Genomic DNA, 23,556 nt, shown 5'->3' on the forward strand with positions numbered 1-23,556 from the left:
GGCATCTGCCACTTTCCCTCTACGATTGTATAGCAGAAATTCCATCTGGGTGGGACAGACCCTATTCCCAGCTCTAGTGAGTGCCATAATCTAATCAGCACAACCTTGCCTTCATTTCCCATGTGATTGAATCAAAAGCCCTGTGTATCCAGGCTCAGACCAATCAGGCAGGAACATGTATGTATTCCTCAAGTATACTAGGCACAGTGCCTAGGGCCCACCGTCTTTTTAAGACTTAAGAAAATGTCTTGGGGCACCTGGGTGGCTCAGTCAGTTAAGCATCCCACTTAGGCTCATGTCATGATGTCACAGTTCATGGGTTCGAGCCCCTGACAGCTCAGTCTGGAGCCTGCTTCGGACTCTGTGTTTTCCTCTCTCTCTCTCTCTCTGCCCCTCCCCTGCTTGTGTTCTTTCTCTGTCTTAAAAATAAATAAACATTAAAAAAAAAAAGACTTAAGAAAATGTCTTCATTTTTTTCCCTAGAATTAAAAGGAAAAAAATGAACTTTTAGGTTAAAGAAGAAGCTTCAGTATTTGTTATGGACTGAATTGTGTTCCCCCCAAATTCATATGTTGAAATCCTAGTCCCCAGTGTAATATAGTGTGCCTATATTTAGAAATAGGGCCTTTACGGAGGTAATTAAGGCTAAATGAAGTCACAAGAGTGAGACCCTAATCCCACAGGACCGGTGTCCTTCTAAGGAGAAAAAAGGATACTCAAAAGTTCTCTCTCTCCACGTCCACACAGAAGAAAGGCCATGTGAAAGCCAGGAAGAGAGGTCTTACTAGACACTAACTGATGGGCCCTGCAGTCGGGCCTTGGCATTCTCTTGGAACAGGCCTTTAGAGTAATGACAGAGAAAGAAGACTGCTCTGGGTTGTTAAGTGTGCTAATGTGAGGCTTGGCCCGGCTGTAGCCACTTTGCTATTACAAGGGAAGCTGACATACTGAAGAAGATAAAGGTCACAGAAAATGCAGTCAGAGCTCTGAGCCTTCATACCTAAAAAAATTAAGAAAAAAATGTTCTTTACCAAGTAATACAAACATGTATTCCATTTTAAAAGTTAAATAGAAAATTTATTTATTTAAAAAAAAATTTTTTTTTAACGTTTATTTATTTTTGAGACAGAGAGAGACAGAGCATGAACAGGGGAGGATCAGAGAGAGAGGGAGACACAGAATCTGAAACAGGCTCCAGGCTCAGGGCTCCAACTCACGGACCGCGAGATCATGACCTGAGCCCAAGTCGGCCGCCCAACCGACCAAGCCACCCAGGCGCCCCTAGAAAATTTATTTTTAATAAAAGTAGTCCTTGGTGGCTCAGTCAAACACCTGACCCTTGATTTCAGCTCAGGTCATGATTTCACGGTCTTAAGATTGAGCCCGTGTGTGGGGCTCTGTGCTGAGCGTGGAGCCTGCTTGGGATTCTCTCTCCCCACTCTCTCTCTGCCCCTCCCCTGCTCGTGCTCCCTCCTCCCTCTCTCTCTCTCAAAAAAAACAAAACAAAACAAAAACAAAAACAAAAACCTTTTAAAAAAGCAGTCTTTTATCCCACCCCTTTTCATCCCCACCCCCCACCCCCCCCCTCCGCCCCAGTGGCAACCTCCCTCATCTCTTCTGGATGCTTCCACAGTATTCATGTGTCTTTATAATTGCTGTTTTTGTTTTTACTCTAATTATAATAACAGGAACCGACACATGTAAAGTGCTTAATAAATGGTAGCTTTAATGTCAGAAATCATCAAAGCAACCCAATGAGGAAAATATTATTATTCTCTTGATGAGGAAACCTGAGCTCCAGAGAAGATGTTACTTTCACGAGATTTCACACCTTGCACGTGGCCGGAGTCAGGATTCAAATCCAGAGCCAAGGTCTTAACCACAGTGATTTATGTATCACCTGCAACCATAGTTTTGAAAACTGCCGGGTTGGAATGTGGCATAGAACTTGCTAAGAATAAAGGAGGTAAGGCGTGGTGACGATGGGGACCCAGATTTAGCGGGAGGCCTTAGAATAGGGTTGCCTGATAAATTACCTGACACCTAGTTAAATTTGGATCTCAGATAAACCATGCATAGTTTTTAGTAATAAGTAGGTACCAACCAAAAAGTTATTGGTCGTTTACATGAAATTCATATTTAACTAGAGGTCCTGATTTTTTATTTGGGAACTAAGGGCATGATTCCAACTGGGAGTTAAACCCCCAGCACGGAGACTGCAACTGGAGCATCTGCGAGGAACTGTGGTAAATCCAACCCCTGTCACTAGGCGGCAGTAGAGAACCGAGCAGGACAGGGGGAGGGACTACAAGTGTGTGCAGAGCAGGTCTAGGGAAGGACCTTGTGACTGCCAAGGATCTCAAATCAAACCACAAAAGAAGAAACAGGCAGGTCACAGAAAGAACAGCTTATGCATGACTAATAAACGTGAGAAGAGGCTGAATCCCATTCATAATTAAATGAGTAAACCTCATGAGATGTTTCCCACCTCTCAAATTGGCAAAAATAAAAATAGCAAAAGGATTAGTAACACTCAGTGTTGTGAAAGTGTGAGGAAATACTATGTGAGTGGAGACTGATGCATCATCTTTGGATTAATATCAAAATCAAAAATGCATGCTGCCTTTAGCCAGTGATTTAGCTCTTTCTTAGGGATTTATCAAACAGATTTGCTCATACGCAGACATTCATTGTTGTACTAGCCAAAACCTAGTACAGCCTAAATATCTACCCAATGGGGACTGATTAACATGTGGTAACATATCCAGGTAATGGGATACCATGCAGCCATTTAATGAATGGTGTAGGTCTGTGGTGTATACATCTGTTGGTGAGCAGCACACATACACTGATGAGGAAAGAATTCCAGGATATTCTGCCAAGTGAATAAAGCAAGATGAACATCATCATACATAGTTTTTCCAGTTTTTGTGTAACGGAGAGGGGAGGGAGGAGACCGATTTATAAATTCATTGAACATTTTGTAAGGATATCCAAGAAACCATCCACAATGGTTCTCCCCGGGGAGGGAGGCAGGGGGTGAAGGATGGGAAGGAAACTTACTGTGTACCGTGTAGGTTTTACTTCTTCTTCTCCTTCTCCTCCTCCTTCTTCTTCTTTACCACAGACAGGTATTACCTTAGAAATTTAAAATAAAAAAGAAGTTTGAAAAAACAGAGAATGTCAGTGTTAGACTAACAGAAAGAAGGAAAAGTATCCAAAAAAATAAGATGGAGAAAGAAATGGACTCAGCCTTGGGGTGCCTGTGTGGCTCAGTCGGTTGGGCGTCAGACTTCGGCTCAGGTCATGATCTCACGGTTCGTGAGTTCGAGCCCCATGTCAGGCTCTGTGCTGACAGCTCGGAGCCTGGAGACTGCTTTGGGTTCTGGGTCTCCTCCTCTCTCTCTGTCCCTCCCATGCTCATGCTCTCTGTCTCTCAATAATAAATAAACGTTAAAAAAATTAAAAAAAAAAAGAAATGGACTCAGCCTCTGGGGTTGGAGTGAGTCATCAGGCAGTAGCAAGCTGGGCAGGTCTGTCCAGAACACCTAGAAAAAAACCTTTGGTTTCCAGGACGCCTGGCCTGGCCTCCCTTGGCGTAAGCTGGGAAGATGCTCACAGTTTCAGGACTCAAGAAGCTGCTGGGGGGTGGACTTGCCCACTGGCCCCTTCTTGGGCAGCTCAAGGATAAGATGACATTCATAAAAACTGTAGGTGAGTGAGGCCAGCACAGGGCAGGCCCTGAAACCTCTTTTCACCTGAGTACCTTTCTTCAACTAACACAATCTTGGACATCACTTACATTTTAAATTTCACGAAGAGTTCTTGGTCAGCTTAGCCACTCAGGCTAGAAGATGAACAGTAGCAAGAAAAGAAATGCAGGGGGGCCTGAGGTATGGGCAGTGCTAAGGGAGGGAAACAGGAAGAAGTTTAGTCCAGGAGACAGAGTTTAGAATGAGAACAGTGGGTCTCAAAGTGCACACTCCAGACAGGCCCTAGACATTGAAAAACATAGACTCTACCTCCTACCACTTAAGTAATTGAGAAATAAAAAGGTATATGGGGCACCTGGGTGGCTCAGTTGGTTAAGAATCTAACTTCAGCTCATGTCATCATCTCATGGTTCATGGGTTCGAGCCCCGTGTTGGGCTCTGTGCTGACAGCTCAGAGCCTGGAGCCTGCTTTGGATTCTGTGTCTCCCTCTCTCTGCCCCTCCTCTGGTCACACTTTGCCTCCCTCTCTCTCTCTCTCTCTCTCTCTCTCTCTCAGAAATGAATAAATGTTAAAAAAATTTTTTTTTAAACAGGTATGGAAGTCCAGCAAAGTTCCGAATTTTCCCATTGCGATGACTCTGATCTTTTAAATACCAAACATAAAATTCTTCTAACGTTTCTGCTTCCCTTATTTGCTGAACTTGTGCTTTAGTCTCTCCACTGGATAACTCCTCACTGTCTGCAGACTACTGGTATTAAAATCATCTGGCTTTTTGATGGCTACATCAGTGCTACTAAATGGGAAGCTCTAGAGGTGGGTCCAGGAAAGTGAATTTTCACCAGATGAAGAAATAAGAGCAATAATAAATATGGTCATAGCTGGTCTCCAAGGTGCCTCCATGACTTTCGCCTCCTGATAATTCACACCCTTGTCTAGTTTCCTCCCACATTGTACCGGGGCCAGCATATGGCAAAAGGGAAGCCATGTCACTTCTGAGATTAGGTTATGAATGATTTAGGCTTCCATCTGGAGTGTCCACTTTCCTTCTCTTTCTTGGATCTGTCACTCTGGAGAACCCAATTTCTGTGTTGTGAGCAGCCCTGCGGAGAGGCCCAAATAGCAAGGATAAGAAGCCTCTGTCCTGTGATGAATGGATAAGGAAGATGTGAGATACACACACACACACACACACACACACACACACACACACACACACTGGAGTATTACTCGGCACTCAAAAAGAACGAAATCTTGCCATTTGCAACTATGTGGATGGAACTAGAGGGTGTTATGCTGAGTGAAATTAGAGAAAGGCAAGTATCATATGACTTCACTCGTGGAATTTAAGATACAAAACAGATGAACATAAGGGAAAGGAAGCAAAAATAATATGAAAATAGGGAGGGGAACAAAACATAAGAGATTCTTAAATACAGAGAACAAACTGAGGGTTGCTGGAGGAGTTGTGGGTGGGGGGATGGGCTAAATGGGTGAGGGGCATTAAGGAGGGCACTTGTTGGGGTGAGCACTGGGTATGATACGTAGGGGATGAATCCCTGGGATCTACTCCTGAAATCATTATTGCACTATATCTAACTTGGATGTAAATTTAAAAAACTAGAAAAAAAGGAGCCTCTGTCCCACCAAGAACTGAAACTTGCCAGCAACCAGGTGACAGGTTGGGAGTGTGTGATGAGTATGGCGATGACTATTGTCCCAGGCCACCAGCTGACATCTTGGCAAAAACCTCATGAGAGACTCTGAGCCAGATTTCTTTATCTCTGCTAAGCCACTTCTGGATTCCTGATCCTTAGAAACAGTGAGATAATCCAGGTCTATCTTTTTCAGCTGCTAAGTTTAGGGATAATTTGTTAAGCAGAAATAGATAACTAATACAAGTATCATTTGTTGAAAGCTTACTATGTATCATGTTCCTTCCAAGTGTTCAACAAACTTTATTCCACATGAATTTCTCAACACATTTGTGAGGTAGGAATTATCAGACCCATTTTACAGGGGAAGAAACTAAAGTTCAACACCAGGGCTGACATACCACAATTGTGTATATAAAGCTCAAAAGAGAATATCCAAAACGTTAAGGGCAAATATCACAAACTAGTACTCTAACTTATAAAATATATATATATATATACCAGAACCGTGCTTGGGTGCAATAATTATCAGAAAAAAATTTATATTTCTTGCAAAAAATGCACTCCCAAATGTCCTCAGAGGAGCTGAATTAGTTGACCATAAAGCATAATGTTTTCCATTTAAATTTTGGAGCATTCCTGCCAAATGCCGCGTTTTAAAATTTAGGCACAACTAACACTAAGGCAGCCTTTCTGACAATTAATTGCCATTAAAGCAGTTTCCCTCTTTTGTGAGTTTGTTTACTTATTTGCGTCAATAAAATCACGCCATCAGCACGAATGACCGAAAGGAAAAAAAAAAAGGCCAAGAGAATTTAAATGACTTACATGGATTCTCACAGTGGTTAGTTGACTTGCTAAGCCCGGAATGGAGCCTGGGCCTTTAGACACCTGCACTGGGGCCAATGACTAGCTTGAGGTTTTCTCTCTTTACTCGGTGAGCTCCTATCCGGTTCCATGCATTCCAGTCATATACACAAGGTGGGGCTGGGCTGCAGGTCCTGAAGGCACCTTGGATGTCAGTGTAGACTTGACCAGCTGCATGACGTGACCTTTGGGAGGAGAGAGGGAAGCTGTGGCTTAAGGGGCTGAATGTTATTGGACCCCTCCCACCAGCTCCTCCGTCTGTGCTCATTTCTGCTGCGCTGGGAAGCAGCGGTAGAACGAGCAGGGAATGTGAGAACCATCTACACCTGACATCAAATCCTGGCTTTCCCAGTTTCTTGCCGTGTGATCTTAGACTAGCAACGTGGCCTTTCTCTACCCGAGCTCCTTATTTTCACTAATTAATTAATGCATTCATGCAATGACACGTTTAGTTAAAAATATTTATTGAGAACTTACTAGGCATAGAATTACGTAGTGGACAAAACAAAGTCCCTTATCTTCAAGAGCTTTCATTCCAGCAGATGTGGAGGGTCGTTGGGGAGGCAGACAACAGGAAAACTCATAAATTATGTCACGTGGGGATGGTTGTAGGTGTCATTAAAGACAATAAAAAGAGGGTAACGTGATAGAGTGACTGGGGTGCTGCTTATCTGTAAAAGGAGATGGTAATTCCTACTTTACAGGGTTGATATAACGATTACATAAGATGTAACATATGAAGCGCTTGGTGTTGTGCCTGAGACAGAGTACTATAATGGTAACAATTATTGAGTCCTTGTTATGTAATAGACACTGTTCCAAGTAGTACAGCTATATTAACTCATGTAATCACCTGGTTTTAGGGATGAGCTAAGGCACAGCTATGTTGCATTACTTTCCTAAGGTCAGGTAGTAAACAGATGATAGAGTTGGAACATGAACCCTAACATTCCGACCTCAGAGCCTATGTTTTCAATGGATTTGCTAACCGTCAGTGGTTCTCTCTGCCTTCTATAACTTGACTGATGGAAGATGGAGGGACCCAGAGTGGGGCATATTCAATGTTGTTGGAGGTGGGGGGCTGGAGGCCAGGTGGGACCTAGGGCAGCTTGTGGAGCAAATGCAAGGGCATCTGGAGAGTGAGTAGCCATGTGACCCGGTGATGCAACTAGATGACAAAGAAGTTGACAGCTGAGGATAATGAAGTCATGAGATACTGGGACGAAGAGGGTGCTTAATTAGCTCAGGCTGCTGTCACACAATACCATAGACTAGGTCACGTAAACAATAGATGTTTCGTTTCTCGCAGTTCTGGAGGCTGGAAGTCTGAGGTTAGGGCGCCGGCACAGTTGGGTTCTGCTGAGTACTCTCTTCCTGGCTTGCAGACTGTTGTCTTGTAGCTGTGTCTTCAACATGGCAGAGAGAGAGGACAACCTCTCTGGCGTCTCTTACGAGGGCACTAATCCCACCATGATAGCCTTACCCTCATGACCTCACCCAACCCTAATTACCTCCCAAAGGCCCCATCTCCAAATACCATCATATTGGGGGTTAGGGCTTCATTAGAAAAACTTGGAGAGGCATACAATTCCGCCCATGGCAGAGGGGATGGACGGGACCTATGGAACTTATTGCCAGAATCTAGATCCACAAAGCTTTCACAGGCAGGAATCTAACAGAGATTAAACATAATAGGAAAAAGGCCAAGCCCTGGATTTGAGGCAAAAAGTTGCAAAGTCAAAGACTGGAAGAAAATATTTTGGATTTAATTAACAAGTTCAGCCCAAGCAGGTAGGGCAATGTGGCCACCAAAAGAGCTGACTTTTCTCCTCTGGCCAGATGCAGACATTCTTGGGACAACATTATATTTGGGCACTCCTACAACACAGTCCTAAGATGTTTTAGGAAGAGCTGTAGTATGGGGTCTCCCTACCCCTAGCACCTCAAAACAAATCCTTCTATCTGCAAACCTCTTCCCCAGGTATTTTCAAGCAGACTATCAGCTTATTATTTGTCGACTTTCCGAAGTGTGGACGTATTAATTTTTAACTATGTGTTACATAATGTGCCACTATATACTAGGTCTTTGTATGATAATAGACAGCAGGACTTAAAACTTAAGAAAAATACCTGAAATTTTAATTTGAGAAAATTACAGTTAAGAACAAGCCCAGGATTATTTTATTTTAGTGGTACAAAACCACTTTCAGGCCAGCTCACAGAACATTTAGGAATCCCTGGAGTCCTGCAGGGACACTGTTTGAGAACCACTACTTTATAATCATCTCTATTCTTTTTTTTTTTTTAATGTTTATTTATTTTTGAGAGAGAGACAGAGACAGAGACAGAGCAGGAGTTGGGGAAGGGCACAGAGAGAGGGAGACACGGAATCTGAAGCAGGCTCCAGACTCTGAGCTGTTGGCACAGAGCTCGCACTCACGAACTGTGAGATCATGACCTGAGCAGAAGTTGGACGTTTGACTGACTGAGCCACCCGGGTGCCCCTAATCATCTCCATTCTTGTCAACAACATCACCGCCTCATTAACTGTGGACTTTTTCCCCTCTGGCCACAATATCCAGTCCTTCCCCTTCTCTCTCTTCATCATTTCCCCCTGACCTTCATCATTTCTAATTCTCCTCCCTCCATGGGACCCCGACGGGCTATATGGCATGTATACTCAGACATTCATTCATTCATTTATTCAGCAAGTATTTTTGAGAACCTACTATGTGCCAGGCTCTATGTTAAAAACTGATGGTACAACGATGGCCAGAACCAGGCATGGTCTCAAGTCTTATGGGACTTCTAGTCTAGTCAGGGAGAAGATCAGCAGGTCCAATTAATTTCGCTCATGATTTTAAATTGAGATGACATCTACGAAAGGACAAATTGAGGGGCGCCTGGGTGGCTCAGTGGGTTGAGCGTCTGACTTCAGCTCAGGTCATGATCTCAGCGCGGAGCCCCTGTTTCAGATCAGCCCCTGTTCCTCTCTCTCTCTCTCTGCCCTTCTCCTGCTCACACACACTCTCTTTCTCTCAAACATAAATTAATTTTAAAAACGACAACAACAACAACAAATCATCTCTCCATAAGTGAGTGGATAAACAAATGGTAGTGCGGCCGTAAATGGAATATTATTACAAACAAACAAACAAACAAACAAACAACAAATTGATACAGGTGTGAAAAGGGCAAATACCAAAGGCTGCTAATAAACAAGTTCGGTCACCTTTATTCATAAAGTTACAGAATCCTAAGGTAGAGAAGTCATAGGGAGATAATTATCACAAGTTGGGGGGTGAATTCAAAGTCTTAGGATAAACACAGTATATAACTTTGAGTAAATAACCCAGTTTCACAGCACAAACATTGTAACAAAAGTAGTTTCCTATAAATATATTTATGGTCTCAAGGTTGTTAGTCAGCAATCCTTGAAACCATTAAAACCAACCTGTCCTATTATAAGGAAGTCATTTGATAGTAGACAAAAAACTCAAGTTTATAATGACAGGATATAAATAAATATAGGTTTAACAGAAACTTTACGGTAACTGATACATCAGTATTCCCCATGCTTTTCATTATCCAAGATGTAAGGCCAGCTAAGCACTTTATCTCCAAGCGTCTATGTCCACAGTCTTATAAGATTCCTCAATGGGGCACCTGGGTGGCTCAGTTGGTTAAGCATCTGACTTCAGCTCAGGTCATGGTCTCATGGTTCATGAGTCTGAGCCTGTCATCAGGCTCTCTGCTCTCAGCACAGAGCCTGATTTGGATCCTCTGACTCTCCCTCTCTCTGCCCCTCACTCGCTCATGTGCACGTGGGCTCTCCCTCATTCTCTCTCTCCCTCCTCCCTCTCTCAAATATAAACAAACATTTAAAACGATCGTCTCTCAACCCTCTACTGCCACTACTCCGACTTACATCTTTCCCAACTTTCTCCTGAGCTACTAGGACAGCTTCCTGATTGTTCTCTTTGCCCCCAGTATTGACGGTGCCATCCCACTCTCCATACTGGTTGCTTTCAAAAAATGAGCTTTCTACAGTGAAAATCTGTTTGTTCACCCCCATCTGCAAATCTTCACGGCTCTCCCTGGACTTGATCATGATTTGAAACTTCTTGGCAGTGCAGGCCCGCCACAATCCAGTGCCCAGACACACACCTCTTCCTGCGTCATTTCCCACCACCAGCCCTGGCACCCTATGCCCCAGACGTACCTAGTCACACTCTGTCCCACCTTTATGTCTTTGCACATATCCACTATTCTGCCTGGTAGACCTGGCTTAGTCTTCAAGCCCTGGGAAACCTTCTCAGACATCTGCGGCTGCGGCTGAGGGTAGTGTAAGTTACCCTTCAGTTAACCCTTTCTTTGGTGCCTCTTTCATCACGAGTCCCCGCGGCTATTTATTGATTCCTATGCTTGTATCCAGCACAGAGGTGCTCAAACTTCAGTGTGCATTTGAATCCTTTGGGGAGCTCATTAAAACACGGATGCCGGAGCCCCACCCCAAAGCTACTGAGGCAGAACTCCTGCGTGAAGTTCCGTCATCTGTATGTTTAATAAGCTTCCCAAGTGACTCTGATGCACTGCAAAGCTTGGGAATGTTGAGAAGTCCCACTTCTCTTCGGAAAAGACTGTTGCCTAAGTCACTGCGGGCAGATAAATGCCCCCACCCCGCCCCCGAGAGGAGGGTAAGCACTATATACTGAGCACTTATTCAGATCAGGTACCTTATTTACTTTTCTCATTAAACTCCCACAAAAACTCTCTAAGGGAGCTACTCATTTCTCCAAAGGAAATGGAGACTCAGAAAGATTAAACCATGTGCCCAAGAGAAACCCGGTGGTGCTGCTGCCCTCCAGAGCTGCTCCTATGACATCCACACTGCCGTGGCCAGTGCCTCTCTCTCTCTCTCTCTCTCTCTCTCTGTGCCTCATTTTTCATGGTGCCCAAATGCCTGCTGCTGGCCTAGAAGAAATGGGAAAAATATAAGTAATATGGCCCTTTTCACTAAGCTGACGTCTATTTAAAGGATTGGCCTCAATTCTGAGATTTTCTTTTTCTTATTTTAGGGTTAAAATGTTTTTTTTTTTCCTTTACAAAGTGATGGTGATAGCATTTGTTTTCCCTTTTTTATTCTTTATGCGGCAAAAGAAAAAATTGGCAACCCTGGTTCAGTGTCCTTTTTTCTTAGACTTGTTCTGGAAATCCTTAAATGTGGCACCGCTGATTTTAATGCAGTCTTCCTTCTACAGTGTGAGCCTGTTTCCCTGGCTCATCCTGCAGCAAGTGGAGATCACTCATAATGCTTCTCTGCACAATGGAGTTTTGGATATTGTTGCCCAGTGGGATATGTATGTGTCCGTGTGTGTCTGTGTTAGTAACAGAGAAGAATGGGCAGATTTTTCAGGGATGGGAGAACTGCTCAGCATCCCCACTTGACTGCTGCCTTCCCTCCCTTTCTGAGCCTGGCTAAGTGGGGCGGGGGGTGGGGGTGGGGAGCATTACGGTCCGGGGTGGGAAGAGGGGCATGGTCACAATTCCAGCTCTTTTGTTTTGCAGTCTAAATCCTGTTGTAATATATGAGCACAACATGCTCCCAAAGCCCTCTCTTGTCCTGATGGGGGGCAGGAAGCCGAGCTGGAATAGGAAAGGGTTTGGAGAGGGCTGAGGTAACACAAATAATTCTCCTGGCCCCTGCACGGGGTGCCTCAACCTTGCTGCCTTTGCCCTGGTCCCATTAGGAGGAATCCCCTGGAGAAAGTCCAACCAGTCACTGTTGTCCCTGCCCAATTTTCTGGCCTAGGGAGATCTGAGGAGAGGAGGCAGCATGGAAGTGGGAAGCTGAGGCCATGGTCATTACGTTGGCCATTCCCCCTAGACTGTGAACTCCATGAGGACAGGGAAGGTCTGTTTTGTTCATGTCTGTGTCCCAGATACGGCCTGGCCCATTGTAAGTGGTTAATAAATACCAGTTACATGAATGAATGGTTGTATCTGAGTGGGGTAACAGAAGAAGGGCCTGGGCAGGGGACATCATCTGTTTGGGAAGATGGGGTCTTTGAGAGGAAGAGACAGGAGGGTCTGCTCTGGCCTGTTACCCTAAGACTGTTCCTCAGGCACTGGTGTTAAGGGGATAATTACTCATTCAGGGTTCTGGGGCTTAATGAGTGGGATCATCTAGGGTTTTTGTGTTTTTTTTTTCAAAGACTATCCTCTTGCTCAAACCCCAGATAGTTCTCCTTTCTTGTTTCTACTTCCTCATATTAACATCCCAACAAGGAAGAAGGAACGACACAAAAAAACAACCCTGAGAGCATAGGGTCTGGATGGAGAGGGAAGGTGATGGACTGAGGTTGGTGAGACAGCTGAACTTGGGTGACCCCAACGTAGGACTGACTAAAACATTTGAACTTCACAGAGCTAGGGACTCTAGAAGCTTGGGTGTTAGAGGTCATCCAATCCCATACACCCAATTGAAATCAGGGATCCCTCCTGGGGCATCTCTGGTATTGAACCACATTAGGAGACCCTTGGTTTGGTAGCTTTATAGTCAGAAATCCACTTAGGTGTCAAGGCCTCATGATGCCCTTGTCAACAAAGAAAAGGAAAGAGGAGTAAAAACCCAGGTGTGTCTGTCCCCAAGACCAGAAGTCAACCAAAGAGCTCAGAATGTCCTTAGGGACACTGACCCACATACTATCTCAAGACAGCATTAAAATTTAGCCCTGAGTGGGGCACCTGGGTGGCTCAGTCAGTTGGGCTTCAGACTTCAGCTCAGGTCATGATCTCACAGTCTGTGAGTTCGGGCCCCACATCAGGCTCTGTGCTGACAGCTCGGAGCCTGGACCCTGCTTCTGATTCTGTGTCTCCCTCTCTCTCTGCCCCTCCCCTGCTCACACTGTCTCTCTCTCTCAAAAATAAATAAATGTAAAAAAAAATTTAGCCTTGAGTGACTGGAAAGATGAGTCCTGCTAAAATCTTTGTCTTTTTTCTAAAGGCTCCAGGAGCAGACCCTGCATCATGGCAGGGCTCACCTGCCAGGCCCAAGTGGGCTCCAGCATGACAGAGGCATTCTGGAAAGGATGTCTTCACAGGAAGGGTGACGCCAGGATTTTGTTTTGTTTTGTTTTGTTTTTTAAATTTTTTTAACGTTTATTTATTTTTGAGACAGAGAGAGACAGAGCATGAACGGGGGAGGGGCAGAGAGAGAGGGAGACACAGAATCGGAAGCAGGCTCCAGGCTCTTGAGCCATCAGCCCAGAGCCCGACGCGGGGCTCGAACTCACAGACCGCGAGATTTTGACCTGAGCTGAAGTCGGATGCCCAACCGACTGAGCCACCCAGGCGCCCCAACACTGGGATTTTGTATTCCTAGGCTGGCTCCTGTAAGCAGAGAAGGACCTGTACGAACGCCCTGGGCTGGGATTGGGGGAGTTGAACCTCATACAGACCATGAGTTGATGAACCACACAGTCAGGAATGGAGATGAGTCATTGTCCTCTGTCTTCAAAGTTTTTGACCTACCACAAAGGGGAAGCAGAACTACCATCTGCCATGTGTCCTAGAAGGAGGCGTCCAAACACAAATCTGCATATCATCTGTGTCTGGGTGTGTCTGTCTCTTTCCTTGTGAGTGTACTTGGCCATGGGTGTATCTGGGTGCAGCCAGATACATCCTTAGCATATCTTTTCACCTGCGTGTTTGTTTCTTTTCTGGTTCTCCTTCTTTTCCCCTCTTAAATATCAGGTCCCTCGGGGCTTGGTCTGGTCCATCTTCTCTACTCTCTCAAGACCCCTCCCTGGTTAATCACATCCACGTATCTTCAGTATGGCTATGAATTCCAAATCTATATCCCTATCTTCACCTTGGTCCTGAGCCCCAGATTTGTATTCAGGTCCTCCCAAATATGCACTTGGCTGACACACATTCAACTTGCTTCTAACAACTCACCAATGACCCCACAGTGTTATCAGAACTTCTAAACTTGTCACACCCTCCTGAACACCTCTTCACTGGTATCTAATTTTCTTCCCTAGATTTACAGGTGGGACAGGAGTGGGATGGGATTTGGTAGGGTGGCTCTGAGAGTTGGCTAAAAGGTAGACAATTTAGAGCTGGATGACGATGCCACCTGGAGTCAGCCAGGTGAGAACAAAGTATCCTGTTGCAAAACCACAGGAATCAGAGCTACTGGGTTAGCTAAGCCCCACAGGAGAAAGCGAGGCTAGCCCAGAATGATGGTTGGTCACCATTTCTATGCGTTATCCATGTTTCTGGTGTGTAAGAGCTGGGAACAATCAGAGAAGCTAAGGGACAGAAGACACCTAGCTTACTGTCATCTATAGATCGAGACCAAACTCTTCTGCAGAATATCCCTATCCTTTGTGACCTGGATCATGCTTACTTCTACAGGCTCACTCTTTCCACTTTTCCAGCTTATGCCAGTACTACAGGCATTTCCTAGAGTTCAGTGTGTCTTTTGGGCTCCTATGTTCATGTGCCATTGCCTTTGCCTAGAACGTTATTTCCATTGATGTTTACTCAGTAAAGACCAATTCAACCTTTTGGAGTTAGCCCCAGTTCCTCAATGCCTCCAGGCACAACGAGTGATTCTGACATCCTTCTAATGTCACCTAAAACATACCTTTATACCTAAATTATTTCAATTGCCACACTACATAATAATCATTTACTTGCCTGCCTGAACTGAACTGTGTGCTCTACAAGAACAGAGCCTATATCTTACTGCAGTTTTTAGCCCCCAGCATCTAAATAGTGGCTCGTACATACTTGCAGCCCAGTAAACATTTGTTGGATGGATGAGTGAATGGGTGAATGGACTTACACTCTTACAGGGGAGATAGACAAGTAAAGAAAAAAATTACAAAATTGTGAGGAAAAGACCATGCTAACAGGTCATTTTGGGTACAGAAAGGAAGGGATGCCTGATTTCAGGCCCCTATCCCACTTTCTGTTCCCTGTAATATGCAATTCAACACAAAAACACTAAACGGTAAAATAAAATTTTATTTAATTTATTTTCTTTAAAAATTTTTTTAATGTTTATTTTTGACAGAGAGAGACAGAGCATGAATGGGGGAGGGGCAGAGAGAGAGGGAGACACAGAATCCGAAGCAGGCTCCAGGCTCTGAGCTGTCAGCACAGAGCCTGGCGTGGGGCCCGAACTCACAGACTGAGAGATCATGACCCGAGCCGAAGTTGGACGCTCAAATGACTGAGCCACCCAGGCGCCCCAATTAATTTGTTTCCTTAAGTAGGCTTCATGCCCAGTGCAGAGCCCAACTCGTGGCCTGAAGATCAAGACCTGAGCTGAGATCAAGAGTCAGATTCTTGGGGCGCTTGGGTGGCTCAGTCGGTTAAGCGTCCTACTTCGGCTCAGGTCATGATCTCACGGTCCGTGGGTTCGAGCCCACATCGGGCTCTGTGCTGACAGCTCAGAGCCTGGAGCCCACTTCAGATTCTGTGTCTCCCTCTCTCTTTGCCCCTCCCCTGCTCATGCTCTGTCTCTCTCTGTCCCAAAAATAAATAAAAACGTTTAAAATTTTTTTAAAAAGTCAGATGCTTAACCGACTGAGCCACCCAGGTGCCCCTAAACTTTTATTTTTGAAACAAACAAGAAGTCTTATCCATAGACATGAAATTGCATAAGCTCCTTCTTTTCAGGAAGGGGGCATCACCTTTGCTTTGTTGGCAACTGTATCAGTCCAGGTGCTTGTACACTCAAGAATACAACAGAAGAGGGGTGCCTGGGTGGCTCAGTCAGTTAAGTGTCCAACTTCAGCTCAGGTCATGATCTCGCAGTTCATGAGTTAAAGCCCTGCCTTGGATTCTACACTGATAGCTCAGAGCCTGGAACCTGCTTTGAATTCTGTGTCTCCCTCTCTCTCTGCCCTTCCCCCACTCATGGTCTGTCTCTCTCTTTCTCAAAAATAAACATTAAAAAAAATACAACAGAAGAGAATGTAATGACTCTTAGCAGAGATGTGGGCAGGGTTAAGGAAAACAGTTAAGGCTGGAGAGGCACCTACCTAAAGACCAGCAACAGCAGGGAGAGGTTGCCATCCCTAAGTCTGAGGTCCAGCGCAGGAGCCTGGAGGTGTAGCCATGGAGAAGCACAGCCATTGCCAGAACTTCAGCTCAGCCCAGCAAGCTGGTGAGGGGGAACCCCACCCACACTTTCCTTCCACCTTCAGATCTGCCTCTGACTCTCATGAGCCAGGCTCAGTCAGAAGCCAGAGGGCAAGTGAGACCTGGAAATACAGTTCATAGAGGTCAGTTTCCAGGGGTAGGGTAGAGAAGAGCCGAGAATGGAACTGGGTAGTGAGAGGACAGAGAACAACCAGCATTGGGGGACATGCCCCTGCTTTGCATGTGACCCATATATATGATTATTGCCTATTGAGTAATCAAGCATTGGCTCAGGCCCTGCAGATGACATTTCTAGGTCTTATGTAATTGGGTATTTGGGTATCCAAGCTTATTAAGATCTGTGCCACTTAATTAGTAGGTCTGGGGTAGGACAAGGGTATGTACGTTTTTAAAAAGTTTCCCAAGTAATTTTGACACGTCTCGCTCGTTAAGAACCACTTTTATAGTCCCATTCTCTCATTTTTATCACAGGGAAACTAACATGAAGAAAAATGAAAAGTGCCCTGACTCAGCCATGCTCTGAGAACTATCCCTTAGGTGACAATAAAGGGTTTGGCTGGAAAACTGAAATGTCTGCACATATCTTCTAGCCCTATTTCTCCATTTTCTGATGAGGAAACACAGGCTCCAAAGATGGAGTGATGTGCCCAGTTACACAGCTAGGGAGTCACAGAGATTTACATAGCTAGTAAATCACTAGCACTAAGTACAGTATTGGTAACTCTCAATCCAATCTTTTTCCTAGGCAGGACACTGCAGGAAGGAGTGTGTGTGTGTGTGTGTGTGTGGGCACCAAGTCCCCAGGGCAGCAATTCTAGCATCCCATCTGGTAAGGTAGGTCTCCCCACAGACCCTGACTGGGGATAAAGCAGGGCAGGCAGAGTTCACTGGCCACTGAGGCTCTGTGCAGAAGGGGCCTGGAGGGGATGGGGGAAGGCTGTGGGTGACCCCCAATCTCAAGTCTTGATTCTCACCCTATTGCCCCTGGCTCTGAATCTCTGGTTGTCAATTCCATCACTGAAAGAGGGCTCCTCCCCACTCCAAGTGGGTGTCAGGTCAGCACGGGCTTTGGGGAAAGCTGGGCAGGGGTTCCAAAAGAAAAAGAGGCCCATTGTGGGAGGCTCACAGAAGGTAGCCTATAGTCTTCTCCTGGCCCAGCATGAGGTTGGGGTCCAGCACTAGGGCCTTAGTGTCATCCCAGGATGTTTAAAACTCCTTGTTGGCTACTAATTAGGGCTAATTAGGGCCGCTTATTCCCTCCCATCCAACCCGAGTCCCCAAAGCCTGGCACACAGCTACTCCCCTCCTACTGCAGATCAAAGACCACCGGTCATACTTTAAGAAGTATCTGAAATCTCTGTCTTCAGGAAGCCTCTTGGACTTGTATTTCCTGACACCAACAGCCCGCTCGTCCCCATCCTACACAACACGTTGGGCTTGGGAGGAAACTTACAGATTATGCATTCATCTTATATATAAGGAAATCAAAGCCAGAGAGGGGAAGTGATTTACCAATCACACAGCATGCAAGTGGCAAAACTGGGACTAGATTTCAGTCCATTTGCATACCTGTCCACCCATGTAATTCCCATGATTCTGATGAGACTTGGTTCCAAATGTGCCTGTGTACCTTTAGTCTGTGCAATACAGACATTAAATTTGCTTAAGCTGGATTTTTGAGAAAGTTAGTATACTCCTTCGGGTCTGTAAGTATGCTCAGGTCTGCCTGTCAGTCATTCTGGTATGTTCTCGTGTTACTGTCTTCTCTGAGCTATGAGAGGCGTGTGCCCAAGAGCAATTAAGTATCGGTGCTCCGGAGGCTGCTGCGTGCCTGTATATGTGTCCCTGTTTTTACCATGAGGGATGGGAGTCCAAATGCGGTTTCTGGGTTTGTGTCTGAGTACTTGTATGATGCCTAAAGGTAATTGTGATTCTGTACATGTTTGTACATATGTTAGGACCACGAGTCTATGGGCTGCTGTGTACCTATTTGAGTGCCTCTTTTCAGCTTGAAGATTGTGTGTACCCTGCCCATTGTGTGTCCTTTAGACGTGTGTGGGTACACAGTGAAGGTTGTGGGTCTAATCGTAACTATGTCCGTGTGTGCTGCATGTTTAAAGACGGGAGGGAATCACCTTGTATCCCCAGGGTTAGGAGATGTGTGTGGCCTCGTGTACACTACAGGAATGTGTTTGTCTCTCAGTCAAGCTCGGTCCTCGTCCAGGGCCTGGGGGGGTCATGGTCACGTTCTGGGATGCCCTGGCACAAGTTCCCAGAGGGGCGGGGTCTCTAGCGCCCCGCCCCCCGACTCCAGGCCGCTCATTGGCCGTGGGTGCTATGACGTCGTGGGGATCGCAGACAGAAACCCCAGCGCCCGGCGGCGAGCGGGAGGTATTGTCCGTCACCCCGGGCTTTGTTACGTCTTCGCCTACTCACCTGGCCGCGGGCGCGTCCTGGCCGCTGCAGCCCGGAACGGAGTGCCAGCCGCTGCCGCCGCCGCCGCCGCCATGGTGTCCCCAGTCACTGTGGTGAGTGCGCGAGCGAGCGAGCCAGTGTCCGGCGCCCACCGGCCTGGGGACTGGGCTGCGGCAGGCCAGGCCGCCGGGGGCCGTGGAAGGGGCAGGGATCTCGCGGCGGTCGGCGTCCCCGGGAGGGAGGTGGGCGCTGTCAAGGCCCTCCTCCCCCCCCCCCCCCACCGCTCCCCGGACCCGCGGCGCCCCTCCTCCACGCAGCCCCTGCCCGCCCGCCGCCGGAGGGAGGAAAACAGTGGGCATGTGACTCGGAAGCGTGACTTTGTTGATGTCTGTGTGTCTGACGCGGGTCGGCGGGCTGGTTGCCGGGGAGAGGTAGAGGACAGCAGCTGGCCGGCGGTCCTGCGTGGGCAGACCACAGGGAGGCGTGGGAGAGGGCGTGGGAGAGGGCGGGGAGGGCAGGAGGGTGACTGGGCCCTCCTGGGAATCCTGGCCCAAATCTGTTCCCTCGGTGCCTTATCTCATAAACAAGTCTGGGGCGGGGGAGGGGATGTCCCTGAGTCCAAACAGCATTGGTAATGTGCTGGAGGAAGAGGGGTCATTCTCTCTTGACATTGCTTCCCATTCAGACTTTCTCAACTCGAACGTTTGTCTCTTTTCCCCACCCTTCCACTTCTAGTGTTGGATTCTCTATGATTGTCAAAGTCTCGCCAGCTACTACTGCCTGTTTCTCCTCATAGGACACATGGGGCTGGGGGACGGGTATGGAGCAGACCTTGATGCTTCCAAGGGCAGGCTGGTGGTTGATGGGGAGAACTGGGGACTGTGTGGCTGTCCATCTCCTCCAGTCTCCTCCTCCGCCCCTGCCCCTGCCCTGACGAGCCTGGACGGAGGGAGATCTCCATAGGAAGGGACTTAGTCATCTTTTCTCCCTGCTCTCACTCCCGTCGGAGCAAGGGCAGGCTTGGACCTTGGACCTACCCATCTGCCTCTTCCCAACCTCCTTCATCACAGTCCGATCAGCCGTCAGGTAACTGGCAGTCTGGAAGTCAGTGTGCTCCCAGAGCCTTGTGCTGGACAGCTCACCCAGCCAGAGGCACAATCATTTTGGGCAGAATGTGGGTATACAGGGAACCTCAACCGTTCTGAACCATCCACAGAGACCCTGTACTGGAAGCCCAAGCAAAGGAGCTTCAGGGTGTCACAGATTGAGGATATCTGCCCCCCTCCCTAGCTTGGAGAGTACCTGCAGTGGCCTTAGACACACCTTTCTTTAGTGGCCCTCCCCCCTGATCCGTCTGAGGCCAAGTCAGCTGCTGTTACTTCCCCCCTCTCAGTTCCACATCTCCTCCCAGCCAGTCTGCTGGCTCCAGCGCAAAAGCTGGAAAGAGAACTCCTCCCCCGCTTCCTGCCTCTTTCTGATGAGCTCTTGAGTTGCTCTTGTTCTCAGAGAAATGAGACTGACCGACAGACAACCCCCTGCAACTCCCCAATCCCTGAAATCCTTCTCTAGCCAGCATCCGTATCTCCTCTCCTTGCCCTTCTTGGCACCTTTAGGCTGGTACCTTTAGGGGCAGCTGGAGTGGAGGCTGAGGAGCAGACTGGCCAAGGAAAGAGCCTGTGGGGGCTGAGGTGCCCACCCTCACACATTCCTGGCACTCACCCGGTGTTGCCAGGGCCCTAAGCCTGTGCACTGGCCCCACTGAAGATCACAAGGTGGCTAGTTGTGGCGTCTCTGTGGTTTCCTGCTGACTTCACTCCATTCCAGACAGCTGGTGGCTGATGGTGGCAGAGACGGGTTAAAGGGGTTTGGGAGGGACAGGGAGGGGCCAGGAAAGGAGAAGCATTGGCCTGCGGGAGGGGACTTTGTCCCAAGACCTGTTTTCTGCTCAGTGAGTGACCATTCTGGTCCTGCCCTAGGGCCAAGAGTGGATGTGGGCAGCAGGAAAGCGGAGCCCCTCCCCTTCCTAATCAATTAAGCCTCAGGGTGATGATGGGCATGTTCACACTCTGCTGGCTAGTTGGGACAGGCCAGACTGAATTTCTGCATGTCAACCCTCCCTACTTGGAAGGTGGGCCTGGCTCTGGGGTATACGTCTGGGCTGAGGGTGCTGGCTCTGAACACCTCTGTGATCTTCTGAGCTCGTAAGTGTTGAGTGCTGCCCTTGTCCTATGTCCTCCAGGTGAAGAGTGAGGGACCCAAGCTGGTGCCCTTCTTCAAGGCCACCTGCGTGTATTTTGTGCTCTGGCTGCCCTCGTCCAGCCCATCGTGGGTCAGCGCCCTCATCAAGTGCCTGCCCATCTTCTGCCTCTGGCTCTTCCTTCTGGCCCATGGCCTAGGATTCCTGCTGACCCACCCCAGTGCCACCCGCATCTTTGTGGGGCTCGTCTTCTCCGCTCTTGGTGATGCCTTCCTCATCTGGCAAGACCAGGGCTACTTTGTGCACGGTCAGTTGCCACAGTAGCTGTTTGGGAGGAATCCTGGGGCTGGGCGCTAGAGGGTCTTAGGTGGCCAAGGATTTGGGAGAGGGAGCTTTTGAACAAGAATATGGGGCATCTGAGGGGTTGTGAGGCCAAAGACCGTGGGACCCTTATTGGAGGATTGCCTTACAGAGGATCTGGTGATCGGCTCTGGAGTTCCTCAGGGGAGGGGGTGGTATCTTTACCTTTGTGGATTTCTTCCCACCCCTGATACTCCCCAAACAAAGTTCCTGGGTTATCCCAAGCACTCCCCTCCCCCCCCCCAACCCCATGTCTCTCATTATTCATCCAAGCCTGCCCTCAGCATCCCCTCATCCCCTCTCACTCCCAGGTCTGCTGATGTTTGCCGTGACCCACATGCTCTACGCCTCGGCCTTTGGCATGCGGCCACTGGCTCTTCGGACAGGTCTGGTGATGGCAGTGCTGTCGGGCCTGTGCTATGCTCTTCTCTACCCAGGCCTCTCAGGTGCCTTCACCTACCTGGTGGGGGTCTATGTGGCCCTTATCAGTTTCATGGGCTGGCGGGCTATGGCAGGACTACGGCTGGTTGGGGCAGCCTGGCGCTGGACTGAGCTGGCAGCAGGCAGTGGTGCACTGCTCTTTATCATCTCAGACCTGACCATCGCCCTCAACAAGTTCTGCTTCCCTGTGCCCTACTCGCGGGCACTCATCATGTCCACCTACTATGCTGCCCAGATGCTCATCGCCTTGTCAGCTGTTGAGAGCCGGGAGCCAGTGGAAGACTACAGACTGAGCAAGGCCATTTGAGAAGCCAGGGTGTGGTTACCCCTCTCTCCTCCTGGGGGAGGGGTCCAGAACCTGCAGGAACTGAGTCAGGATGGCTGCAGGACTGACCTGGGGCAGTAGATACCACTTGGGAAATGTACACATTTGAAGGGGGGTAAGCAGGAAAAGGATCTCTCTAGCAAAGTTGGTGTTCCAGAACAATGCTTACAGTTAAAAAGAGCCAGCCTAATTCTCCTTGCTGGAGCCAGAATTAGACATCTCCCCACCTCTAAACCCCATAGGGGCCGTCAAAGCCCCTCCAGAGGGCAATGGTGCTCAGCGTCTTGACCTCCCCCCGCTTCTAGATGGAAGAGTCTGACTCACCCCACTCCCATTCTTTCTGATCTGCACAAGAGTCGAGTGAAGGGGGGAGAAATCTGACCTGAGATGACCCAAACCCAGGGCTTGAAACCCGTTTCACAGGCCCCTAGGTGAGAAGACTGGATGAGAATGGAATCTTCCTTTCCCTCATCTATCCTTGTTACTTGAACTATCTCCGTTTCTAAGTGGTGGGTGGGAAGGTGAAGGGGTGTCTGCCCAGGTAGGGAAGACTGGGGACTTCACTGGCCTAGGAGCTTGGGCTACCAATGATTCAAGTTGGTCCCATCTCTCTCAGAGGCCAGTCCAGAGCTCAGGCCCACCACCACCACCGCCACCTTTAGACCCTATCCCCAGGGTTAGGGTGAACTATACCAAAGGAAGGGGCCAGCCTGTATGTGTGTCTGTGCGTGTAAATTTCTATGTGTGTGTGTGTGTGTGTGTGTGTGTGTGTGGTCTGTCTCCCAGACTGTCTGGGTCTTTCTGTGCCATCTGTCTCTGTCCTGCTGTCTAAGTCTTATAGGGAGAGGGCCTCAGGGAGTTGCTGAGGTGGTGCTGAGCCTGGCTTAGAGAGCTGGGACCCCATCCCACCACCATCAGTGCTTTCTTCTCTGCCCCTTCTGCACTGGGAGCAAGAGGAGAGGGCTCCAATGACATTCTAGGGTCATAAGACCTAAGGCACATTCAATGCAAAAGGAGCAAGGATGGGACAACGCCATCCTTTGCTGTTCATGTGAAAAAAATAAAAACCAAGGGCCACTGGCTGCTCTGCTTGTCTGCTTGTGTGGCGTGTGCCTGTCCTGGAGAGAAAGGGGTGGGGGCATGGTGCCAGGGGCCCTGGATGTCCTTACAGCCTGGGTCACAGTGCTGGCCAGTGCATCTTGGCGCCAGGCTGGCTCCCTGGCTCTGGTGACATGGTGCCTGTTGGAGTGGGTCTCCCTTCCCTGGTCACGTGTATGGGTGTGGATATAATTCAGGAGGGTGGGGGATGGGCAGTATTTGCCACCATCCAATTTTGTCTTTGATGCATTCCCCTGTGCACGGACACCTAGCACCTTTGCTGACTCTTAGTGACCCGGTGCCCTCTA

General features: G+C 48.0%; 1 protein-coding gene and 1 long non-coding RNA gene across 4 annotated transcripts; one reads left to right on the plus strand and one right to left on the minus strand.

Annotated features, from left to right (window-relative positions):
• Positions 1-3,095: 3,095 nt before the first annotated feature.
• Positions 3,096-17,073, minus strand: LOC131487579 (uncharacterized). Of its 2 annotated transcripts, XR_009249828.1 has the most exons (3): positions 16,292-17,073; positions 6,195-6,418; positions 3,096-3,138 (listed from the first exon to the last, which is right to left on the minus strand). It is a non-coding gene; the product is annotated as an uncharacterized LOC131487579 (long non-coding RNA). The 2 variants fall into 2 exon arrangements; XR_009249827.1 differs by lacking the exons at positions 3,096-3,138; positions 6,195-6,418 and adding an exon at positions 9,443-11,207.
• Positions 17,074-18,811: 1,738 nt separating this feature from the next.
• On the plus strand, positions 18,812-23,232 carry TMEM86A (transmembrane protein 86A). Of its 2 annotated transcripts, none has more exons than XM_058688429.1 (3): positions 18,812-18,940; positions 21,067-21,331; positions 21,696-23,232. In XM_058688429.1, the coding sequence occupies exons 1-3, from the start codon at positions 18,920-18,922 to the stop codon at positions 22,130-22,132; spliced, it is 723 nt and encodes a 240-aa protein (XP_058544412.1). In that variant the 5' UTR covers positions 18,812-18,919; the 3' UTR covers positions 22,133-23,232. The 2 variants fall into 2 exon arrangements, with proteins under 2 accessions (XP_058544412.1, XP_058544411.1); XM_058688428.1 differs by lacking the exon at positions 18,812-18,940 and adding an exon at positions 19,364-20,955.
• Positions 23,233-23,556: the final 324 nt, after the last annotated feature.

Source organism: Neofelis nebulosa, chromosome 10 (assembly GCF_028018385.1).
Source record: "Neofelis nebulosa isolate mNeoNeb1 chromosome 10, mNeoNeb1.pri, whole genome shotgun sequence".
In the NCBI taxonomy this organism is placed as follows: Eukaryota; Metazoa; Chordata; class Mammalia; order Carnivora; family Felidae; genus Neofelis; species Neofelis nebulosa.